This window comes from Sinocyclocheilus rhinocerous, unplaced genomic scaffold (assembly GCF_001515625.1).
Source record: "Sinocyclocheilus rhinocerous isolate Xijiao unplaced genomic scaffold, SAMN03320098_v1.1 scaffold1600, whole genome shotgun sequence".
NCBI classification, from domain to species: Eukaryota; Metazoa; Chordata; class Actinopteri; order Cypriniformes; family Cyprinidae; genus Sinocyclocheilus; species Sinocyclocheilus rhinocerous.
The window spans coordinates 244691-268727 of NW_015665129.1; the positions used below are offsets into that span (position 1 = coordinate 244691).

General features: G+C 36.4%; 2 protein-coding genes and 1 long non-coding RNA gene across 5 annotated transcripts in view; 1 reads left to right on the forward strand and 2 right to left on the reverse strand.

The window, feature by feature from the left end:
- Nucleotides 1–3497, forward strand: LOC107731164 (uncharacterized). The gene is made up of 2 exons (XR_001638750.1): nucleotides 1–406; nucleotides 3137–3497. It is a non-coding gene; the product is annotated as an uncharacterized LOC107731164 (long non-coding RNA).
- Nucleotides 680–3078, reverse strand: LOC107731163 (AMP deaminase 2-like). Of its 2 annotated transcripts, XR_001638749.1 has the most exons (3): nucleotides 2972–3078; nucleotides 1377–1622; nucleotides 680–1145 (listed from the first exon to the last, which is right to left on the reverse strand). XR_001638749.1 is itself a non-coding variant. In XM_016542161.1 (2 exons), the coding sequence occupies exons 1-2, from the start codon at nucleotides 3071–3073 to the stop codon at nucleotides 1416–1418; spliced, it is 309 nt and encodes a 102-aa protein (XP_016397647.1). In that variant the 5' UTR covers nucleotides 3074–3078; the 3' UTR covers nucleotides 1377–1415. The 2 variants fall into 2 exon arrangements, 1 of the variants encoding a protein (XP_016397647.1); XM_016542161.1 differs by lacking the exon at nucleotides 680–1145.
- ampd2b (adenosine monophosphate deaminase 2b) overlaps nucleotides 3175–24037 on the reverse strand; it is a 25237-nt gene continuing 4374 nt past the window's right edge. Inside the window, exons 2-20 of one of the 2 annotated variants that reach the window (XM_016542150.1) lie at nucleotides 21833–21954; nucleotides 21603–21733; nucleotides 18591–18659; nucleotides 18401–18509; nucleotides 16088–16277; nucleotides 15203–15329; nucleotides 12804–12818; nucleotides 10115–10204; nucleotides 9630–9759; nucleotides 9342–9536; nucleotides 8038–8169; nucleotides 7775–7938; nucleotides 6976–7102; nucleotides 6420–6583; nucleotides 6107–6227; nucleotides 5612–5785; nucleotides 5394–5504; nucleotides 3486–3731; nucleotides 3175–3254 (exon numbers count right to left, since the gene is read on the reverse strand). In XM_016542150.1, the coding sequence (XP_016397636.1) occupies nucleotides 3525–3731; nucleotides 5394–5504; nucleotides 5612–5785; nucleotides 6107–6227; nucleotides 6420–6583; nucleotides 6976–7102; nucleotides 7775–7938; nucleotides 8038–8169; nucleotides 9342–9536; nucleotides 9630–9759; nucleotides 10115–10204; nucleotides 12804–12818; nucleotides 15203–15329; nucleotides 16088–16277; nucleotides 18401–18509; nucleotides 18591–18659; nucleotides 21603–21733; nucleotides 21833–21954 (2378 nt within the window). In that variant the 3' untranslated portion in view covers nucleotides 3175–3254; nucleotides 3486–3524. Of the gene's footprint in view, nucleotides 3255–3485; nucleotides 3732–5393; nucleotides 5505–5611; nucleotides 5786–6106; nucleotides 6228–6419; nucleotides 6584–6975; nucleotides 7103–7774; nucleotides 7939–8037; nucleotides 8170–9341; nucleotides 9537–9629; nucleotides 9760–10114; nucleotides 10205–10385; nucleotides 10513–11257; nucleotides 11448–12803; nucleotides 12819–13586; nucleotides 13696–13776; nucleotides 14083–15202; nucleotides 15330–16087; nucleotides 16278–18400; nucleotides 18510–18590; nucleotides 18660–21602; nucleotides 21734–21832; nucleotides 21955–24037 lie in introns of those variants that run through there. The other variant, XM_016542149.1, reaches the window with a different exon arrangement.

The following is a 24037-nucleotide window of genomic DNA, read 5'->3' on the forward strand; positions in this document are numbered from 1 at the left end:
TATATTTTAATTTTGATACAGAATACAGCAGAAAAATAAACTTGACTTTGATATTATCATGTCTGATTTACAATAAATAGCACTAATAATTATTCAATTACAGACACACATAAAAATGGCCAAATGACAAAGGATACAACCACTATAAAATAATGATCACAATAATAAACTTATTAGAACAAAACCTGTTAAAATCAAGAATATAGAGGAGATAAAAATCCATTTAAAAATGACAGGATGTTGACGGCTCATAGCAGAGATGTGCGTAGGTACTTGAGCTCACACACAGTAGCCAAAGAACAAATGTTTATGGCTGTTAGTGTTCAGAGCAAGTGTACAAGCGACATCAAATGTTTATAATCTATGATAGTGTAAACCATTTCACTGATTTCATGCTGAACTGCAGGTTAAGGACAGTGTCCACAGTAACAGTGGGGGAGATTTCTGGGGTTTCCTGATGCTTGACTGGATATCTGGAGCCTTCTAGTAGTTCACAGATACTGTAAGTGTTTCCAGTTGGTATTCTGAAAATGTTTATGTGCTTTTGTCAAACACAACATTGGCATTTCCTTTGTGCAAATTCTCTTTGATTCCTAACAATGAGGCCTTTAAACCTGCACTTCACAACCAAAAAAACAACAGTATATCTCTAGCAAATACCTATTTGATATTATCATGTCTGATTTACAATAAATAGCACTAATAATTATTCAATTACAGACACACATAAAAATGGCCAAATGACAAAGGATACAACCACTATAAAATAATGATCACAAACAATAATAAACTTATTAGAACAAAACCTGTTAAAATCAAGAATATAGAGGAGATAAAAATCAATTTAAAAATGACAGGATGTTGACGGCTCATAGCAGAGATGTGCGTAGGTACTTGAGCTCACACACAGTAGCCAAAGAACAAATGTTTATGGCTGTTAGTGTTCAGAGCAAGTGTACAAGCGACATCAAATGTTTATAATCTATGATAGTGTAAACCATTTCACTGATTTCATGCTGAACTGCAGGTTAAGGACAGTGTCCACAGTAACAGTGGGGGAGATTTCTGGGGTTTCCTGATGCTTGACTGGATATCTGGAGCCTTCTAGTAGTTCACAGATACTGTAAGTGTTTCCAGTTGGTATTCTGAAAATGTTTATGTGCTTTTGTCAAACACAACATTGGCATTTCCTTTGTGCAAATTCTCTTTGATTCCTAACAATGAGGCCTTTAAACCTGCACTTCACAACCAAAAAAACAACAGTATATCTCTAGCAAATACCTAAATAGTCAAATAAAAAAAAAATTAGTTGAACACCAGTGGAATCAAACACAGTATGACTGTGCCACATCTCCCTGAATCAACCTTTCACTCACATTCTGTACTGGGTGAATAACTGAGAGAGTATGACACCGCTAACGTCTGGCACCCATGCACAGGGAACCCTGCTCTTCAGCCGTCTCCAGCTCCTCTGACCGCACAGCCTGGGTGATCAGATTCAGCTCCTCGCACAGCGTCTCAAAGCGGTACGCCACTCGGATGTCTGGAACATTAGTGCGTCTGATGTCGTTGCCCTCCTGCCCCTCTTTGAGATAATGCGGCCCCAGCCAATAGCTTTTCACCTGGACCCAAGACATCTGCATGCATTAGTCACATGTTTTTCTCTTTGATTCCTTGTATTTTAATTGTCTTCATCAGTGGTTTGGCTTCAGGATGCGCACTGGACATAAAGTGAGACCAAAAAAAAGTGCCAAAACTGTTTATTGTACCATATGCCATATCCTCAATGCAAAAGAATCCATATATAATGTAAAGTAATCGGAGTCATATTTTTCTTTATTTACTATAGTTTTGGTCAGGGTTTTAGAGAATGAGATCATGTTATGCAATCTGCTTATGTTGGCTTTTAACTACTGTAATTTGACTAGAGACAGATAAACTTGTGCCAATATACTGTTGTGTTTGGACGCACAACCAAATTGGTTGCCACAACAACAAGATATATGAGAACTATTTTATCCTCCCTTTTAAAAGAGGAAAGTCTTAAAAGTTTCATTTCAGTGAGGAATAAAGTATTATTTTTCCCTGCTTTCTATAATTAATTTGTTGGACACGACACACCAGTTGAGAACCACCATTCAAAAGTTTGGTAAGATTTTTAATGTTTTTGAAAGAAGTCTCTTATGCTCACTAAGGCTGCATTTATTTGATCAAAAAATATAGTAAACGAGTAATATTGTGAAATACTATTACAATATAAACTGTTTTTTATTTATTCCTGTGATGACAAGCTGAATTTTCAGCATCATTACTCCAGTCTTCAGTTACACATGATCCTTCAGAAATCATTCTATTATGCTGATTTGTTACTCAAGAAACATTTTTTTTCTTATTATCAAATGTTGCTGTGCTGCTTAATATTTTTGTGGAAACTGTGATACATTCTTTTATAGGATTCCTTAAAGAATATAATTTTTAAAGAACAGCATTTATTGTAAATAGAATAATATTTTAAATGTCACTTTTTTGGCGGTTTTTTGCATTTTTCTTGATAGGACAGTAGAGATCTGACAGAAAGTGAGTGGGAGAGAGAGGGGGACAGGATCGGGAAAGGTCCACGAGGCGGGATTCAAACTCGGGACACCCGAAGCGCAACTGTGCCATATGTCGACCCGCTCCCACGAGGCTATCGGCACCGACTTGAAAGTCACTTTTGATCAATTAATGCATCCTTGCTAAATAAAAGTATTCATTAAAATAACAGTAGTGTATGTAGAAATTAACTAAATTAATATCAAATTTTAGAAAATGGTTCATTTTTAGGCCATGGTACCTTATGCTTTAATGTTAACAAATTTAACCTTACAGTCAAGTGTTACCAAAATAGTGAAAGTAAAATGTGTAGCTTACTAAACAACACAAAACTGACTTCTGCCATTGCTAACAGAGGTGTATGTGTAGATGTGAGCACCTGGTGAGAAAATCCACTCATGAGGACACTGTTTCGGGCCAGTTCACACATGTCACATGAGCTCAGCTTCCACACCTGAGCAGCGATGCTGTACTCCTCCATCAGCGGCTCCTGAACAGCCACACACACTGTAAACCATTTCACTGATTTCATGCTGAACTGCAGGTTAAGGACAGTGTCCACAGTAACAGTGGGGGAGATTTCTGGGGTTTCCTGATGCTTGACTGGATATCTGGAGCCTTCTAGTAGTTCACAGATACTGTAAGTGTTTCCAGTTGGTATTCTGAAAATGTTTATGTGCTTTTGTCAAACACAACATTGGCATTTCCTTTGTGCAAATTCTCTTTGATTCCTAACAATGAGGCCTTTAAACCTGCACTTCACAACCAAAAAAACAACAGTATATCTCTAGCAAATACCTAAATAGTCAAATAAAAAAAAAATTAGTTGAACACCAGTGGAATCAAACACAGTATGACTGTGCCACATCTCCCTGAATCAACCTTTCACTCACATTCTGTACTGGGTGAATAACTGAGAGAGTATGACACCGCTAACGTCTGGCACCCATGCACAGGGAACCCTGCTCTTCAGCCGTCTCCAGCTCCTCTGACCGCACAGCCTGGGTGATCAGATTCAGCTCCTCGCACAGCGTCTCAAAGCGGTACGCCACTCGGATGTCTGGAACATTAGTGCGTCTGATGTCGTTGCCCTCCTGCCCCTCTTTGAGATAATGCGGCCCCAGCCAATAGCTTTTCACCTGGACCCAAGACATCTGCATGCATTAGTCACATGTTTTTCTCTTTGATTCCTTGTATTTTAATTGTCTTCATCAGTGGTTTGGCTTCAGGATGCGCACTGGACATAAAGTGAGACCAAAAAAAAGTGCCCAAACTGTTTATTGTACCATATGCCATATCCTCAATGCAAAAGAATCCATATATAATGTAAAGTAATCGGAGTCATATTTTTCTTTATTTACTATAGTTTTGGTCAGGGTTTTAGAGAATGAGATCATGTTATGCAATCTGCTTATGTTGGCTTTTAACTACTGTAATTTGACTAGAGACAGATAAACTTGTGCCAATATACTGTTGTGTTTGGACGCACAACCAAATTGGTTGCCACAACAACAAGATATATGAGAACTATTTTATCCTCCCTTTTAAAAGAGGAAAGTCTTAAAAGTTTCATTTCAGTGAGGAATAAAGTATTATTTTTCCCTGCTTTCTATAATTAATTTGTTGGACACGACACACCAGTTGAGAACCACCATTCAAAAGTTTGGTAAGATTTTTAATGTTTTTGAAAGAAGTCTCTTATGCTCACTAAGGCTGCATTTATTTGATCAAAAAATATAGTAAACGAGTAATATTGTGAAATACTATTACAATATAAACTGTTTTTTATTTATTCCTGTGATGACAAGCTGAATTTTCAGCATCATTACTCCAGTCTTCAGTTACACATGATCCTTCAGAAATCATTCTATTATGCTGATTTGTTACTCAAGAAACATTTTTTTTCTTATTATCAAATGTTGCTGTGCTGCTTAATATTTTTGTGGAAACTGTGATACATTCTTTTATAGGATTCCTTAAAGAATATAATTTTTAAAGAACAGCATTTATTGTAAATAGAATAATATTTTAAATGTCACTTTTTTGGCGTTTTTTTGCATTTTTCTTGATAGGACAGTAGAGATCTGACAGAAAGTGAGTGGGAGAGAGAGGGGGACAGGATCGGGAAAGGTCCACGAGGCGGGATTCAAACTCGGGACACCCGAAGCGCAACTGTGCCATATGTCGACCCGCTCCCACGAGGCTATCGGCACCGACTTGAAAGTCACTTTTGATCACTTAATGCATCCTTGCTAAATAAAAGAACATTTTAAAACATTATGTATTTAAAGGCATTTTTATTTAAGTATCATTTATTTATATAATTATGTATTTTAAATATGAATGAATGAATGAATGGAGGCTTTTTTGCATTTTTCTTGATAGGACAGTAGAGATCTGACAGAAAGTGAGTGGGAGAGAGAGGGGGACAGGATCGGGAAAGGTCCACGAGGCAGGATTCAAACTCGGGACACCCGAAGCGCAACTGTGCCATATGTCGACCCGCTCCCACGAGGCTATCGGCACCGACTTGAAAGTCACTTTTGATCAATTAATGCATCCTTGCTAAATAAAAGTATTCATTAAAATAACAGTAGTGTATGTAGAAATTAACAAAATTAATATCAAATTTTAGAAAATGGTTCATTTTTAGGCCATGGTACCTTATGCTTTAATGTTAACAAATTTAACCTTACAGTCAAGTGTTACCAAAATAGTGAAAGTAAAATGTGTAGCTTACTAAACAACACAAAACTGACTTCTGCCATTGCTAACAGAGGTGTATGTGTAGATGTGAGCACCTGGTGAGAAAATCCACTCATGAGGACACTGTTTCGGGCCAGTTCACACATGTCACATGAGCTCAGCTTCCACACCTGAGCAGCGATGCTGTACTCCTCCATCAGCGGCTCCTGAACAGCCACACACACTAGGTCAAACACATTACAGACCTAACTCAAGAAATAACAGATGTAATTAAAACCATTTTAATATCTGATGTTATAGTTTGGCTTGTAACCTTTGTGAAGTGGAATTGCAGTGGGTCATCAGTGGACAAAGACACCATGAGGCCCCTAGACAGGTACTCAGGCAGAGGATTTCGATGGTAACTGAGGAAAAGGCTGTTGTTGCTGAGTGGGGACATGGCGATGCCGATCTGAGCCAGGTAATACAGATACTGCAGTACAGGAGCCTGAGGAAAATACACAAACATCTCACTCTAAAGCTCTGGGTGGAACGATAAGCTCTTGACTGTTTGCAGTGGGTCTTAAGATAAGAATATTAGCTCTAAAATATGTCAATATTGTTCACTATAGGTCAAAGCTGAAGAGAGGATATCAATGTTTGAATGGCTGTTGAATACTGGTACCTTTCAAAAAGCATTTGTTATGTTTGTATATGGCCTTGGGCTGATACAAAATCATGAGAAAAAAAAAAAACATTCTTTATATCTAAGCAGAACAGATTTACAAGGACAAGCATAATTCAGTGGAAGTATGTAAAGTTTCTTTACTTTTCTCAGAAGCAGGCCATGGGAAATATTTTCTGACAGCATAAATCCAGACACAAGGTGGTGAATAGGCCCTGCCTCTCCACAGTGTGGACGTAATACAAACGAATTCAAGTTTCTTTGCCTGTTGTAGAAAGAGATGACATTTAACCACAATCCTGGAGCTAAAACATCTTTTAATTCAGTAACCTACACATTGGTTTTAATCCATCTTTCAAAGAAGAAAATCGGAATCGGTATAAAATACATTCATTTTTTCCTTAATTAATATGATGTATTGTGGTAAGGAAAATGTGTACTTGGGTGCATCAAATACCTGCGCAGGTGGTTGAGTACAGTCATATTTGCATACACGTAGTACAGATAATATGAGTATGGAGGATTGTCTTCCTCCGTCCAGTTCACAGGTTTTGGACTGTCCAGGTTAAAGATGTGATGCTCAGGTTTGGACTCATCATCCACACTATCAAACCCCACAACCTAAAGGACACATCAACATTCATTCAGTCTTACAATACAATGAAACTGTGATCATACTTGTTGACAGTCTAATTTTAATACACATGGTGTATAGGGATGGATGTATTTTGTGGAGTAAAGTAGGACGTTTGATTTAACCACAAAGGTTAAACTTTAATGGCATACTCTTTCTTATCTGAAGCACCTTACGAAGCAATTTACAGTCTTTTTATATGGACAGTAATACTGTACATGTATGAGCTAAGGGTTTGAATCTATGGGTTTCCAGGCCAGATCTTTAACCACTGGGAAAAAGGAGTGTGAAATCAAATATGCTTCCACTCCTCAGAAGCACATTTACATATAATTTTACACAAAAACAAGGTTTACTACATTACTAAAAGTTCACTCACATGTTCCAGAAAGAGATGTAGCTGTGGGTGGCTGCTGGGATTGACTGTGACTTCAAACAGAGGCATAAAGATGTTCTCTAGCATCTCCTGGAAGTTAGATAGCTGCTTTTTGGTGTGGTACACATCACTGTAGAGGAAAGAAACAACCTTGTTCTCTCAGTGATGGTTTTAATGTAGTCTCACTTTTATATTTTATGTTCAGTGCAAATATTTGTGTTCATTTCGGAAATATGTCCACTTATTTAGGTGCTTAATTTAAAGTGCTTTTTATGTAATAATAATAATAATAATATACACCACCCTTCAAAAGTTAAGAAAAATTATTTTATTCAGCAAGGACACATTGATAAAAAGTGAAAAAATATATCATGGTTTCCACAAAAATATGAAGTAGCACAACAGTTTACAACATTGTTAATAATAAGAAACGTTTTTTGAGCATCAAATCAGCATATTAGAATGATTTCTGAATGTTCATGCGGCACTGAAGACTGGAGCAGGGGTTTTCAACCCGTGGGGCGCGCCCATTCAGAGACGTTCCCTTGAGAATTTATGAATATGAGTTAACAAATCTTTAGCCATCCACTAGGGGGCAATCTGACTCCCACTGCTAGTTAAAATTGTAAAGCATAAAAAAAACATTAAATAAAAAAATAAAAAAAATCTTAACGACCCCAAACTTTTAAACAAGAGTGTAAATATTTGTATTTCTTAATTTGATCAAAGATTTAGGCCTACTGTAGACATCAGATAATAAATTGCTACCTTACATCGATGCTTCTGAATAATAAGTACTCACAATAACCGGGGTACCTGCACCAGCCAGCGCACGTTATCTGAATAAACTTTGTGTTTGATGGCCCATTGAGCCAGTTTATCCCATTCATCTCGTGAGCGGCCGTAGATGGAGAGTCGCAGCTCCACATTCTGATATTTGCTCTCCTCCAGGTCTGCCATCACCTCCTGAAATGCACCAACATACAACTATCAGCAGGGGGCGCAATTTACTATGTTTACCATATGTTTGTTTTGTTAAACTCAAAGATTATATGGAGTAGATACCTTGATTATGTGCCCGAAGTATTTCCCCTCAACATGGTTGTCAGTCTTGATAAAGATTTCTCGGAGGATGGACTCTCCAATGGGGTTGTATTTGGAGTTGAATTTATCAAAGCGGTGAAATGTGTTACGGTCCTACAGGAAAGAGAGAATATTTTTTATATTTAAAAAAGCTTTTTTTTTCTCTCATCTTCCCTTCCAAAACTATTTATTCAATGTTGCCCAATTATTCCCACATACAATTTAGAGAAGAATCTCTTTTAGTAAAATTTTGATTCTCATGGTTTAGGGACCCAATTAACTGTGTGCAATGTTGTACAGCATTCATGTAGAGCCACAGTTTGCATTCAGTAGAGAACAACAGGTCATTCATCAGCTTATTCAGTTCTCACTTAAGTGTAAACCCGCTGAGATTGTGCGACTGCATCTGCAACTCTGTGCAACATATTTGTAGTGAGAGCGACCTAGATCCCACACAAACTCATGAAGTTTGGAACTCCCACTAAATATTTTCCTTGGCATCTACTGTGAAACAACTTCAAGTTAACTTTAAGTTCTTTTAAAACTATTTCATGGTTCTGTGTTATTTCAGTTTTCTGTTCTTTTATGGTCATATTTTGTTAATAGTCACTTTATTAAGGTTTTAATGAATAATTGTTAAGTCAACAAGATATAACATACCAAGCACTACTATTCAAAATGTGTTTTTTTTTTAGAAGAAATTAATATAACAGAAATTAAACAACGACATTAATTGGACAAAAAGTGACAGCAAAGACATTTATAATGTTATGAAATATTTCTATTTTAAATAAATGTTGTTCTTTTGAACTATTCAATAAAAACTGAACTATTCAATAAAAACATATTATCAACATTGATAATAAAAAATGTTTCTTGAGCACCAAATCAGCATATTAGAATGATTTCTGAAGGATCTTGTGACACTGAAGACTGGAGTAATGATGCTGAAAATTCAGCTTTGCCATCACAAAAATTAAATTGCAATAATAATTATTATACAATAAATTGTATTGTATATTGTATTTATTGTATACAATAAAATAATTACACAATATTACACAACGTTACTGTTTTTACAGTAGTTTTAATTAAATCTTGGTGAACAAGAGATTTTTCAAAAATAAAAGTCTTGCCGACCCCAAACATTTTAAGCAGTGTATTCACAAGTGAAGTGTATATTCAGTTTATTTCTTATTATTATTATTATGTCTAATTGCTGGTGATGGTAGGAGTATTTTTCCAACAACTTATGGCATGTGTATAACTACCTCTACAGTTCTTACCGCATGCATATCCAGAGTGTCTACGCTGAGGTCAAAGGCCGTCAGGTTCATGCTCTCAAACACCTCTAATAGAGTCTGTCCTCGGCTTTGTTCTACATGCACGATTTCACCTGGATATTTCTTCATGGCTCTTTTAATGAAGCGCAGCAGGTGCTTCTGATTCATACAGGATGAGGCATGGATGTGTGTGTCCACCTGAAGGTCAAGATGTCAAAGTTCAATAGTGATTGATCAAATAATCAAACAACCACTAATAAATGTAACGAAATATTTGTGTGGACAGCAGACCTTCCTGATGTTGTAGAAATCACGGTGAGGGACTTTCTTCTGTGCTGCCAACTCTTTCATCTCGTTTAAGAGAATGTGCATCTGGAACTTGGAGCTGAGGTACTGCAGCCGGCGATAGCAGAAAGATTTCCTGTTTGAAAAATATGCAATTAGGAATCCAAATGCCAAACCTAAGGCAGATCAGACCAGTTCTGGCTATTTTTGGGGTCAGATTTAATCAGACTTTTCCACTTCTTCATCTTCGTGACATTATTCAGATTACAAATTAATTACACATCTTTATCTCAGTGAGGATGGCTTTATTTTTACATTTCATCCACAGGTTCAAACTGAGGTCAGTGCGTAAATCAATCAAGCATAGGAGCTCCCTCAGGGATCAGCTCACATTTACAGAATGAGCTGTTTCAATCAGTAATTTGATGATCTTTTCCTGACTCTGCTGCATCAGAATGGAAACAAACCTCACAGTGTTTAGGACAACTTACACTGGCCCGTTAATGATGAGCGCCATCATCATGTTCATATCAGCTATGTATTCCTGCAGGTCTGGGTACGGCAAGTCTAGCTCTGAGGAACTGATGGACATTATGAAAGAAGATATTAAAAAAGAAAGAAAAGAACGACAAAAGGTTAAATAAAAAAGTACAACTACCACCACATTCCAAGGATTCTTTCTAGCGAAACAAAAATATTGAAATTATGTGTCACTGTTGATAATGTTTACATGGTCAGTGGGTAAACAGGAAGAAGTCTTACTTCTGTGTGTACACATGAACAACACCATCCACCATCTTGCAAGTGTAGCCCAAACCTGGGGGCATGCTGGCAGGGTCTAGCACCTCATAGGGGTGGGTTTCTGACACAGGTGGGTGGACCGTCGCATCTATGGAGAACATAGGACGACTGAATATATTTCTCTCTCTTATATCATGTTTTCTGAATATTGATCACCAAAATAAATAAATACACTTACATGACTAAGTTTGGGGTCTGTAAGATATATATTTTTTATGCTTTTGAAAGAAGTCTCTAATCCTTACCAATCCTGCATTTATTTGACCAAAAATACAGTAAAAACCAGTAATATTGGGAAATATTATTACAATTTGAAATAACTGTTTTCTACTAATTTTACAAATGAATTTGAAATATCTGATTTAAAAGAACAACTCTTTCTTAAATTGAGCATCGTTATTTTCCCATGACAATATCAAGTAGAGATGGGACTGATGTCAAGATTTTACATGAAAAAATTTATTTATTTCTGTTCCTCACTTTGTTATATTTTGTAATTGTGGAGGTAATGATGACAAAATTTCATTTTTTATGACTATGGCTTTAATGAGCAAAAGTGCTGTGGTTTGACTGATCATTTGTGGTTCATAAACAGATGCTGAATCTGCAAACAAAACACCTGGTATTAATATTCAGTTAACAGTTCAATTCCATGAAATCATTCTGCTGTAAATTATTCCACTCTCCTAAATGCAGATCAATCCAGTGTGTCTCTATTTAAACACAATCTTAAACTTTTCCCATTTACTGTACATTCTGGCTAAAAGGTCCTGGTTCTTGGACGTAAATCAATCCTCAGGATACATCCTTCAGAAAACTCTGGTTCAACCCACCTGCAGATACGGAGGACTCCGGCATCTCCTCAAAGGTGTTGAGGTCCAGAGGTTGGCCACCTAGCTCCTCCTGCAGGTAACGTGCTGTGGTCCTGCAGAAGCTCTGCATAGACAGAGAGATGTACTTCTCTCTGATGAACAGAGCTTTGACCACACATTTAGCAGCATCCAGCAGGTCAGTGAATGGAACCTGGGGTGTGTGAGAGAAGAAGACTAACTCAAACATTGTCTGTCTGTCCATCTATCTATCAGAGGTGGGGATTTTTCAGTGACCCCTTTCTGCAGGTCAACGATTCATTCACTCAAACGATTTGTTCAACAATACCGATTCATTCAGTTAGGTATGAGTGGGCCAATGATTCATTCACTTAATCATTTCATTAAAAAACACTGAAGCTACCTATTAAAATCATATGCTGTATAATAGGTAGGTAGCGCATTTAGTTTTAAACTAACTTCACAACCGTTACAAAAATGCATTCTATAAAGTATGAATATGGGTATAAAGGAAATTTGGACATACTACATCCACCATGTTGTCGCTGTCATTTTTTTTAATTTTACCTTTATTTAACCAGGAAGTTAACCAGGACTTTTTCAAGAGAGACCTGGCCAAGGTAGCAGCCATACAGCAAGACAATTTAAAAAAACAAGAAGTACACATTACAATAATATTTAAACATCCTCTCAACAAAAACAATCACAAGCTTCCAATACCACTCTCTTTATGATGCCTTTAAATTCACCAATAGACACAAATTTATCTAGTTTTAGATCTTTTTGTAAATTATTCCATGCCCAGGGTGCATAATATGAAAATGCTGTTTTCCCCAGTTCTGTACAAACTTATACGTTAAAAAGCAAACACTTGGAAGAGCGTAGCTGGTAATTGCCAGAACAAAGACAAAGAAGAGTATAAACTGGAAGTTTACCTAACATAGCTTTATAGATAAAAATACCAATGCTGTTTTCTACGTATAGCTAATGATGTCCAACCCACCATGTCATATAGAATGCAATGATGAGTACGGGATTTTGCATTTGTAATAAAACGTAGTGAAGCATGGTATACCGAATCAAGGCTTGTTAAGATAGAGGAGGCCGCATGCATGTATAATATATCACCATAATCAAGCACAGTTAGGAAGGTAGCTTCTACAAGTTTCTTTTTGGCATTAAAAGTAAAATTAGATTTATTTCTAAAATAAAAGCCAAGCTTTAGTTTGAGCTTCCTGATTAGATTAGATTAGACTGAACAAAAGTTTATCATCAATCCAAATGCCCATGTACTTGTAAGAAGGTACTCTTTCAATAATTTTACCATCAGATGTAAAAATACTAAGATTATCAAGTACTTGTGACTGAGCTTTTTGAGCTTTTGTAAACTTTGTTTTCTGTGAATTGTGTTCTGTGAATTCATGGGACCTACCAGTGTCAGTTGTGTCAGTTGTGTGCCAAATACTGTCCCGTCGCTTCATGGGATAGTAAAGTGTTCATCGAATGTGGTAATTTGGCTACTTTTAGAACAATATGAATTCATAAATACTACTCTTTTGGCATACTGTTTTCTGCATACTATATAGTATGGAAGCAGCATGTTTCATTCAGGGAGAAAACAAGTTTAAGCGAATCATTGAATCTTTCACTCAATCGATTAGTTTAAAAACACCGATTCATTCAAAAATGAAACCTCATTTCTTAAAGTCTGTCTGGTAAATGCTTGAGATGCTCAGCAGAATGCTTTGACTTTAAAACAAATTTCTTTGTCAAAACAAAAAAAAAAAGTTACTCACAATATTGTGTCTGAAATGAAAGTTACTGAATATTTACTTCTTAATAATTGAACTCATTTTAAAATAATATCACGTTTGTAATTGTATTGTTGTTCTGAGTATCAGCTGATCTTTTGAACACCAGTAAAATTGCAGGTGATTGCCTAAATCGATTTACATCTTTCTAACCTTTCTCAGGAGACAGTTTTACAGTATAGTGGTTGTAGCAGAAGTCCATTTCTCCTCCAGATACACAGAATTTTAGGTGAAAAAAAGTAAAAAGCAGTTCTAAAATGTTTTATTTATTTATTTTTTTACTATTAACATTCTGTATTTCCCTCTTTCAGCTCCTCTTTTTCTTGTGAAAACCCCTCAGCTGTGTTGCGGTCCCCTCATGCTTCCCTCAAGAGTTTGTGTATTTGTGTGTGGATGTGTGAAACTTGGTTCTCCCTCAGGAGTTTATGTAATGTCTGTAGTGTCCACTTCAGTTCTGTCAACAACATCTTGTTTTTGTATAACAAACAAAACAGTAAAGTGAAAAACAGAGCTGTTGCTACCCCACATTTCTCCTCTCCAGAGATGGCGACTCTCTGATACTCCCTCTCAATGACGAGCTCTCTCTCGGGATAGAGTTCTTTGGGAGCCTGGCTTTGTTCTTTCATATACCTGAGATAGAGTAAAGGTACAGCATGCTGATACTAGTTAAAAAACACTGTGTCTCACATGAATGATCTTAAAGACACTCACTCCAGATCTGTCGCACTGTCAGTTTTCATGAAGTCCTGTTTGGCTCGCAGCAGGATATCAGGCTCAAACCTCAAGAGAAACGGCATTTAATTAACTCGCTGTGGGTCAAAGGTCACATGTGCATACAGAGCATCGAATGTTGGACTAATATTGGCACATGAGTTAATTTTTTATGACACATGCCCAGCTGAAAAGACTCGTACAGTTGGACATCAGCATGTAAGTTGTGCTTCAGTTGCTGGATTACAACATGGGATGTTGATGTTCCCAGCAGGCTATTTAACTACACTAACATTCAAAAGTTTGTAGTCGTTAAAATTTTTAGTGTTTTGAAAGAAGTCTGTTATGCTCATAAAGGCTGCATTTGTTTGATCAAACATACAGTACAACAATATTGTGAAATGTTATCATAATTTTCAACTGTTTTCTATTTTAATACATGTTAAAATGTAATTTATTCCTTTGGTGGCAATGCTGAATTTTAAGCAAATACTTATTCAATTTAGTTTTTTTGTGGCAACAGAGTTACTTTTTTTCCCTGAATGTTTTGATGAATAGAAAGTTCAAAAGTACTTTATTTGGAATATAAATCTTTTTTAACCTTTTACTTTTTTACTTGTCACTTTTAATTCATTTAATGCGTCCTTGCTAAATAAAAGTAATAATTTCTTAAAGGGGTCATCGGATATGATTCTTTAGGGTCTTAATGAAAAGTTTATAACATACTTTGGTTAAAATTTCTCAATGGTAGTGTAAAACAACACCCTTTTTATCCGGTCTAAAACGGCTCTTTTCAGAGCAAGCGGTTTTGTTGCATGCCGCTTTAAATGCTAATGAGCTCTGCTGCAGATCAGACCAGTTCTGGCTATTTTTGGGGTCAGATTTAATCAGACTTTTCCACTTCTTCATCTTCGTGACATTATTCAGATTACAAATTAATTACACATCTTTATCTCAGTGAGGATGGCTTTATTTTTACATTTCATCCACAGGTTCAAACTGAGGTCAGTGCGTAAATCAATCAAGCATAGGAGCTCCCTCAGGGATCAGCTCACATTTACAGAATGAGCTGTTTCAATCAGTAATTTGATGATCTTTTCCTGACTCTGCTGCATCAGAATGGAAACAAACCTCACAGTGTTTAGGACAACTTACACTGGCCCGTTAATGATGAGCGCCATCATCATGTTCATATCAGCTATGTATTCCTGCAGGTCTGGGTACGGCAAGTCTAGCTCTGAGGAACTGATGGACATTATGAAAGAAGATATTAAAAAAGAAAGAAAAGAACGACAAAAGGTTAAATAAAAAAGTACAACTACCACCACATTCCAAGGATTCTTTCTAGCGAAACAAAAATATTGAAATTATGTGTCACTGTTGATAATGTTTACATGGTCAGTGGGTAAACAGGAAGAAGTCTTACTTCTGTGTGTACACATGAACAACACCATCCACCATCTTGCAAGTGTAGCCCAAACCTGGGGGCATGCTGGCAGGGTCTAGCACCTCATAGGGGTGGGTTTCTGACACAGGTGGGTGGACCGTCGCATCTATGGAGAACATAGGACGACTGAATATATTTCTCTCTCTTATATCATGTTTTCTGAATATTGATCACCAAAATAAATAAATACACTTACATGACTAAGTTTGGGGTCTGTAAGATATATATTTTTTATGCTTTTGAAAGAAGTCTCTAATCCTTACCAATCCTGCATTTATTTGACCAAAAATACAGTAAAAACCAGTAATATTGGGAAATATTATTACAATTTGAAATAACTGTTTTCTACTAATTTTACAAATGAATTTGAAATATCTGATTTAAAAGAACAACTCTTTCTTAAATTGAGCATCGTTATTTTCCCATGACAATATCAAGTAGAGATGGGACTGATGTCAAGATTTTACATGAAAAAATTTATTTATTTCTGTTCCTCACTTTGTTATATTTTGTAATTGTGGAGGTAATGATGACAAAATTTCATTTTTTATGACTATGGCTTTAATGAGCAAAAGTGCTGTGGTTTGACTGATCATTTGTGGTTCATAAACAGATGCTGAATCTGCAAACAAAGCACATGCCTTCAGTTCTTTCCACAGTTAAGTCAATTCCATGAAATCACTCAGCTGTAAATTATTCCTCTCTTCTAAACGCAGATCAATCCAGTGTGTCTCTCTCTATTGAGTTTAAACACAATCTTAAACTTTTCCATTTACTGTACATTTTAGCTATAAGGTCCTGATTCTTGGACATAAATCATTAATCCTCAGAATACATCCTTCAGAAAACTCTGGTTCAACCCACTTGCAGATACGGAGGACTCCGGCATCTCCTCAAAGGTGTTGAGGTCCAGAGGTTGGCCACCTAGCTCCTCCTGCAGGTAACGTGCTGTGGTCCTGCAGAAGCTCTGCATAGACAGAGAGATGTACTTCTCTCTGATGAACAGAGCTTTGACCACACATTTAGCAGCATCCAGCAGGTCAGTGAATGGAACCTGGGGTGTGTGAGAGAAGAAGACTAACTCAAACATTGTCTGTCTGTCCATCTATCTATCAGAGGTGGGGATTTTTCAGTGACCCCTTTCTGCAGGTCAACGATTCATTCACTCAAACGATTTGTTCAACAATACCGATTCATTCAGTTAGGTATGAGTGGGCCAATGATTCATTCACTTAATCATTTCATTAAAAAACACTGAAGCTACCTATTAAAATCATATGCTGTATAATAGGTAGGTAGCGCATTTAGTTTTAAACTAACTTCACAACCGTTACAAAAATGCATTCTATAAAGTATGAATATGGGTATAAAGGAAATTTGGACATACTACATCCACCATGTTGTCGCTGTCATTTTTTTTAATTTTACCTTTATTTAACCAGGAAGTTAACCAGGACTTTTTCAAGAGAGACCTGGCCAAGGTAGCAGCCATACAGTAAGACAATTTTAAAATACAAGAAGTACACATTACAACAATATTTAAACATCCTCTCAACAAAAACAATCACAAGCTTCCAATACCACTCTCTTTATGATGCCTTTAAATTCACCAATAGACACAAATTTATCTAGTTTTAGATCTTTTTGTAAATTATTCCATCTTTTTGTAAATTAATACGAAAATGCAGTTTTCCCCAGTTCTGTACAAACTCGAGGTACGTTAAAAAGCAAACACTTGGAAGAGCGTAGCTGGTAATTGCCAGAACAAAGACAAAGAAGAGTATAAACTGGAAGTTTACCTAACATAGCTTTATAGATAAAAATACCAATGCTGTTTTCTACGTATAGCTAATGATGTCCAACCCACCATCTCATATAGAATGCAATGATGAGTACGGGATTTTGCATTTGTAATAAAACGTAGTGAAGCATGGTATACCGAATCAAGGCTTGTTAAGATAGAGGAGGCCGCATGCATGTATAATATATCACCATAATCAAGCACAGTTAGGAAGGTAGCTTCTAAAAGTTTATTTTTGGCATTAAAAGTAAAATTAGATTTAGCTTTAGTTTGAGCTTCCTGATTAGATTAGATTAGACTGAACAAAAGTTTATCATCAATCCAAATACCCAAGTACTTGTAAGAAGGTACTCTTTCAATAATTTTACCATCAGATGTAAAAATACTAAGATTATCAAGTACTTGTGACTGAGCTTTTGAAAAAACTATAAACTTTGTTTTCTGTGAATTGTGTTCTGTGAATTCATGGGACCTACCAGTGTCAGTTGTGATGCTTCATTGCCAAATACTGTCCCGTCGCTTCATGGGATAGTAAAGTGTTCATCGAATGTGGTAATTTGGCTACTTTTAGAACAATATGAATTCATAAATACTACTCTTTTGGCATACTGTTTTCTGCATACTATATAGTATGGAAGCAGCATGTTTCATTCAGGGAGAAAACAAGTTTAAGCGAATCATTGAATCTTTCACTCAATCGATTAGTTTAAAAACACCGATTCATTCAAAAATGAAACCTCATTTCTTAAAGTCTGTCTGGTAAATGCTTGAGATGCTCAGCAGAACGCTTTGACTTTAAAACAAATTTCTTTGTCAAAACAAAAAAAAAAAGTTACTCACAATATTGTGTCTGAAATGAAAGTTACTGAATATTTACTTCTTAATAATTGAACTCATTTTAAAATAATATCACGTTTGTAATTGTATTGTTGTTCTGAGTATCAGCTGATCTTTTGAACACCAGTAAAATTGCAGGTGATTGCCTAAATCGATTTACATCTTTCTAACCTTTCTCAGGAGACAGTTTTACAGTATAGTGGTTGTAGCAGAAGTCCATTTCTCCTCCAGATACACAGAATTTTAGGTGAAAAAAAGTAAAAAGCAGTTCTAAAATGTTTTATTTATTTATTTTTTTACTATTAACATTCTGTATTTCCCTCTTTCAGCTCCTCTTTTTCTTGTGAAAACCCCTCAGCTGTGTTGCGGTCCCCTCATGCTTCCCTCAAGAGTTTGTGTATTTGTGTGTGGATGTGTGAAACTTGGTTCTCCCTCAGGAGTTTATGTAATGTCTGTAGTGTCCACTTCAGTTCTGTCAACAACATCTTGTTTTTGTATAACAAACAAAACAGTAAAGTGAAAAACAGAGCTGTTGCTACCCCACATTTCTCCTCTCCAGAGATGGCGACTCTCTGATACTCCCTCTCAACGACGAGCTCTCTCTCGGGATAGAGTTCTTTGGGAGCCTGGCTTTGTTCTTTCATATACCTGAGATAGAGTAAAGGTACAGCATGCTGATACTAGTTAAAAAACACTGTGTCTCACATGAATGATCTTAAAGACACTCACTCCAGATCTGTCGCACTGTCAGTTTTCATGAAGTCCTGTTTGGCTCGCAGCAGGATATCAGGCTCAAACCTCAAGAGAAACGGCATTTAATTAACTCGCTGTGGGTCAAAGGTCACATGTGCATACAGAGCATCGAATGTTGGACTAATATTGGCACATGAGTTAATTTTTTATGACACATGCCCAGCTGAAAAGACTCGTACAGTTGGACATCAGCATGTAAGTTGTGCTTCAGTTGCTGGATTACAACATGGGATGTTGATGTTCCCAGCAGGCTATTTAACTACACTAACATTCAAAAGTTTGTAGTCGTTAAAATTTTTAGTGTTTTGAAAGAAGTCTGTTATGCTCATAAAGGCTGCATTTGTTTGATCAAACATACAGTACAACAATATTGTGAAATGTTATCATAATTTTCAACTGTTTTCTATTTTAATACATGTTAAAATGTAATTTATTCCTTTGGTGGCAATGCTGAATTTTAAGCAAATACTTATTCAATTTAGTTTTTTTGTGGCAACAGAGTTACTTTTTTTCCCTGAATGTTTTGATGAATAGAAAGTTCAAAAGTACTTTATTTGGAATATAAATCTTTTTTAACCTTTTACTTTTTTACTTGTCACTTTTAATTCATTTAATGCGTCCTTGCTAAATAAAAGTAATAATTTCTTAAAGGGGTCATCGGATATGATTCTTTAGGGTCTTAATGAAAAGTTTATAACATACTTTGGTTAAAATTTCTCAATGGTAGTGTAAAACAACACCCTTTTTATCCGGTCTAAAACGGCTCTTTTCAGAGCAAGCGGTTTTGTTGCATGCCGCTTTAAATGCTAATGAGCTCTGCTGACCCCGCCCCTCTCTTCCGAGATGCTCTCTGAGAGACGGTAAACTTTAGCCGCATTCATCTTGAAACTTGCTAACTAGCACAATATTAGGAAAAGCGATTTGCAAAGATTCATTAAAAAAAAAAAAGTATACTCACTTCTTCTGTAGGTGAAGCTGGATCACGAATGATTCGCGCGAACATAGACGCATTTAGGTAGATCGGGGGCGCATTCCCTTCAGAAACAAAAGTAATCCACTGTGTCTTCAGCGGCTCAGATGTCGGGAGTAAATGACGACTGCTATGTTCATTATTACATTCAACAAAAAAACACTTCAATGGCTTAGGAGTCATTGTTGTCTACATCTGCTCTGGCGTCGAAACAATAGCAGACTGTTGACAGCTCACTCTAAGGTAAGACACCAGTCCGGTCTGTGCTGAAACGCTAGTGTCAATCAACTTTCGTGGGAGGGCCTGGGTCTGTGACACAGACAAGAAGCTGAGAACGGCTTGATTTGAGAAAGGGGTAATGATTTTATTTTAAAAAAACACTCAGTGGATTTTTATCATTATAGGGTGATCGTGTACACACACCGCCAACACACATTTATGTTCAAACAACATGTAAAAGTGCATTTCGCATCCGATGACCCCTTTAAAAATATATACATATATATAAAATCTTACTGACCACTAACTTTTAAATGGTAGTGTAGGTTAAAGGGATACTTCACCCTAAAATGAAAATTAACTTAAGATTTACTCACTCTCAAGCCATCCTGGGAATGAGGAATACAATCGGATTTATATAAAAAAAAAACTCCTGGCTCTTTTAAGCTTTATAATTGGCAGTGAATGGCTGTTGAGATTTTGAAGCAAAATAAAGTGCATCCCTCCGTCATAAAAAGTGTTCCACACGGCTCCAGGGAATTAATAAAGGCCTTCTGAAGTGAATTGATGCGTTTGTGTACTCAGTGGATTTTTATCATTATAGGGTGATCGTGTACACACACCGCCAACACACATTTATGTTCAAACAACATGTAAAAGTGCATTTCGCATCCGATGACCCCTTTAAAAATATATACATATATATAAAATCTTACTGACCACTAACTTTTAAATGGTAGTGTAGGTTAAAGGGATACTTCACCCTAAAATGAAAATTAACTTAAGATTTACTCACTCTCAAGCCATCCTGGGAATGAGGAATACAATCGGATTTATATTAAAAAAAAACTCCTGGCTCTTTTAAGCTTTATAATTGGCAGTGAATGGCTGTTGAGATTTTGAAGCAAAATAAAGTGCATCCATCCATCATAAAAAGTACTCCACACAGCTCCGGGGGGTTAAAAAAGGCCTTTTGAAGTGAAATCGATGTGTTTGTGTAAGAAAAATATCCATATTTAAAACTTTATAAACCATAATCTCTAGCTTCCGCTAACTGTCGTATGCACGTTCACAAGAGAGTATAGCGTTCCAGCGGATGAGGTAGGTGAATGCAGTGACGAACACGGAAGTGCAAAAGATAGAGCAAAACAAACCAGTCAAGAATTAGAAGTACAAAATGAGGTTTTGTAAAGAAAAATGTTGGAGGATTTCGATATAAGCCACAAGGAGACCTTTTCCGTTTTCCTTTGCTGTAAACAAAACTTGGTTCTAGCATATTCTCACCAGAGCTTACACTACACCTATGTCATCCTCTGGAACTATACTCTAGTGTACGACAGTTTTAAATATGGAAGGCCTTTATTAACCCCCGGAGCAGTGTGGAGTACTTTTTATGATGGATGGATGCACTTTATTGAACTTCAAATTATCAACAGCCATTCACTGCCATTATAAAGCTCGGAAGAGCCAGGATATTTTTTATATATAACTCTGATTGTATTCGTCTGAAAAAGAAGAAAGTCAAATACACCTAGGATGGCTTGAGGGTAAATCATGAGGTAATTTTCATTTTTGGGTGAACTATCCCTTTAACTAGCAAGTCTACATCCGTTGGTTGACTAGCTTTACTAGCATTCAGCTTTATGTTGACATTAAAATTTTGTTGGCCATCTGGCTTTAGGAACAGAGAATTGTGGGTTAAGGAAAATGTGGAATTTTAGGTTACAAAGCTTGTGTATTGTAAGCACTACAGCTACTTTCAGTGGTCAAGTTTCATGATGAATGATGGGATGTAGTACTTGATATCCTGGCTGATTTGCCGCTCCAGTCGCTGCCGCCTCTCCTCCAGCTGCTCAATAGGGCTCTCCTCAGGGAACTCATATGGAGCGCTCCGCATCTCACTCTCTGCCAGGCTGCGGGAGAACAGCTCCTAAACACACACAATTAAGCACACATTTACATAACAGCAGAAACAAACACCAAAAATGCATTCAAGCATCGTGATTATTGTGATTGCTACTTTGTTTACCTCTGCAATCTCTTTGTATTTGCCATCCATGGATGTGCGCAGGTCAATGTGGCCGTGCTTGGTTACAGGGTTGCCAGGCAAAGAATACTGGGATGTGAGGAAGTGTCGGCCAACACGGAGATCTATTAGGAGGACCATGAGAAAGAGATCTTTACTTCAACAGAGATGGCGTGACTGGCTTTCATTTTTAAAACATTTAAATTTTGCAGAAGTGAATATGAAGAAAACATTTGAGGAAAAATGGCAATACATTGTGATCCATTTTATTTAGCCTTGTTTTTCTGCTGTCTAGAGAAAGGCAGGGTCAGAAAGCTGCTGAAGATCCACAACTGTTTGTCTCACCAAACAATGGAGCATTTAGGTGGGAGGACATTTATTTTTGACACAGGAGTGTGCTGGCCTCAGTCTTAGTATGCCCACTTAACTTGTGGGCAATTATAGACCAAATACTTCTAGTGCCCACTCAAATTATAGCATTTATACACTGCAAAAAGTCACTGCAATTAATATCCAAACATCTTTTTGAAAATAGTTTGTTATGCTCACCATGGCTGCATTTATTCATCAATCATTTTTTAAGCATAAATAATTAAGATAACATTTTATTTAATATTTTAACTAAGGATCTATAGATATTATCACAAGAAAACAAGACCAAAATACTGAATTTTTTTTTTCCAGTATAGTGTAAGCCAAAGTATGATTAAAAATGATTTTGCTTTCATATTCAAAGTTCTCACAGATCAGAAATATTTTAATATCACAATCAGTGTTGCGGAAAGATACTTTTAAAAGTAATGCATTACAATATTGCATTACTCCCTAAAAAAGTAACTAATTACGTTACTTAGTTACTTTTTATGGAAAGTAATTACGTGACTTTCGAGTTACTTTTCAAATCTGGGCAGGGCTTTGTTTTTAATATAAAAAAGTTATTTTACAAATGTAAAAGCCCTTTCACAACAAAAGTGAAATGAATAGGAAATGTAAATTCATGTAAATTCATGTCTGTACAGTAGCGCAGCTCAAACAAATTGCATGAAGAATATGATGCAGAAGAAGAAAGTTCAACACGATTCAGCAATAACAAAAATGAAACACAAATGTGTCATTTTTTGCTTAGTATGGTTGAATTTGATCATTGAAGTTCAGTAGCAAAGACATGGGTTAATAAAATGGGATTAAATGCATAAATGATTTGTGAATTTGTCTTGTTTGTGTAATATTAAAGTTTGCATTTGACTGCTTTTATTCATTTTGAGGAATACAGAATCTGTTTTTGTGCAGGTGAGATGAGTAAATACATGTTCATATTTAGTCTAGAGCTACAGTAAGCATCATGTTCACACAGTGCACACAACGCCTATGCACTTACTCACAATTTCTCTCAACATGGCAACACGAGAGTTGTCAGTCAATACATGGGAAACAAAGTAACTGGAGTTACTTATTTGAAAAAGTAACGATAGTAACTTAAAGTAAAGATATTTCCTTCTAAATTAAAAAATAATGCGGTACTTTACTAGTTACTTTAAAAAAAGTGATCTGATTACGTAACTTGTAATGTGTTACCCCCAACACTGATCACAATATTGTGCTTTACAAACAAATGCTTTCAACACTTTCACTTTGCTGTGAGTGAAGCTCGACCCTTCTGCTCGAGTTCCATAGTTCCCGTGAGTGATATCAATCTTCCTAAACTCGGACGCTTGATCAAATATTCATAAGCCTGATAAATAATTAAGCAACCATGTCTAGCCCCTGCACTGCAGAGAGCTGGATATCACGTCCCACCGTGAAAGCACAGGAAACGGGCCGAGTATAAATGGATTCCCATAGTTACAGCCATCAGCAGAATCTCAAAAACAGTTTGCAATACTAATGCAAATACAAAAAACTACTAGTCTGTGGACTACAGTAGATCTGCAGTAGTCACAATACAGATAACGGCTGTTTTCTGGACCGGAATTTATCCTGAGATCATGTGATGAGCTCAGCAGTTGGTATATTGACATATTCATCACTGTTTTACAAAGAGCAGAAACTTCCCATTTTAAGCCTGAGAGAAATCCATCATCATGAAAAGCTACGCTTAACATAAGGGTTTTTTTTTTTGTCTATGGAAGCACTTTTTATTGTAGCAGCATAATCACTTACAGTACTCGTAGTTTAAATCCCTTGCTGTATAATTCTTAATCTGTATGA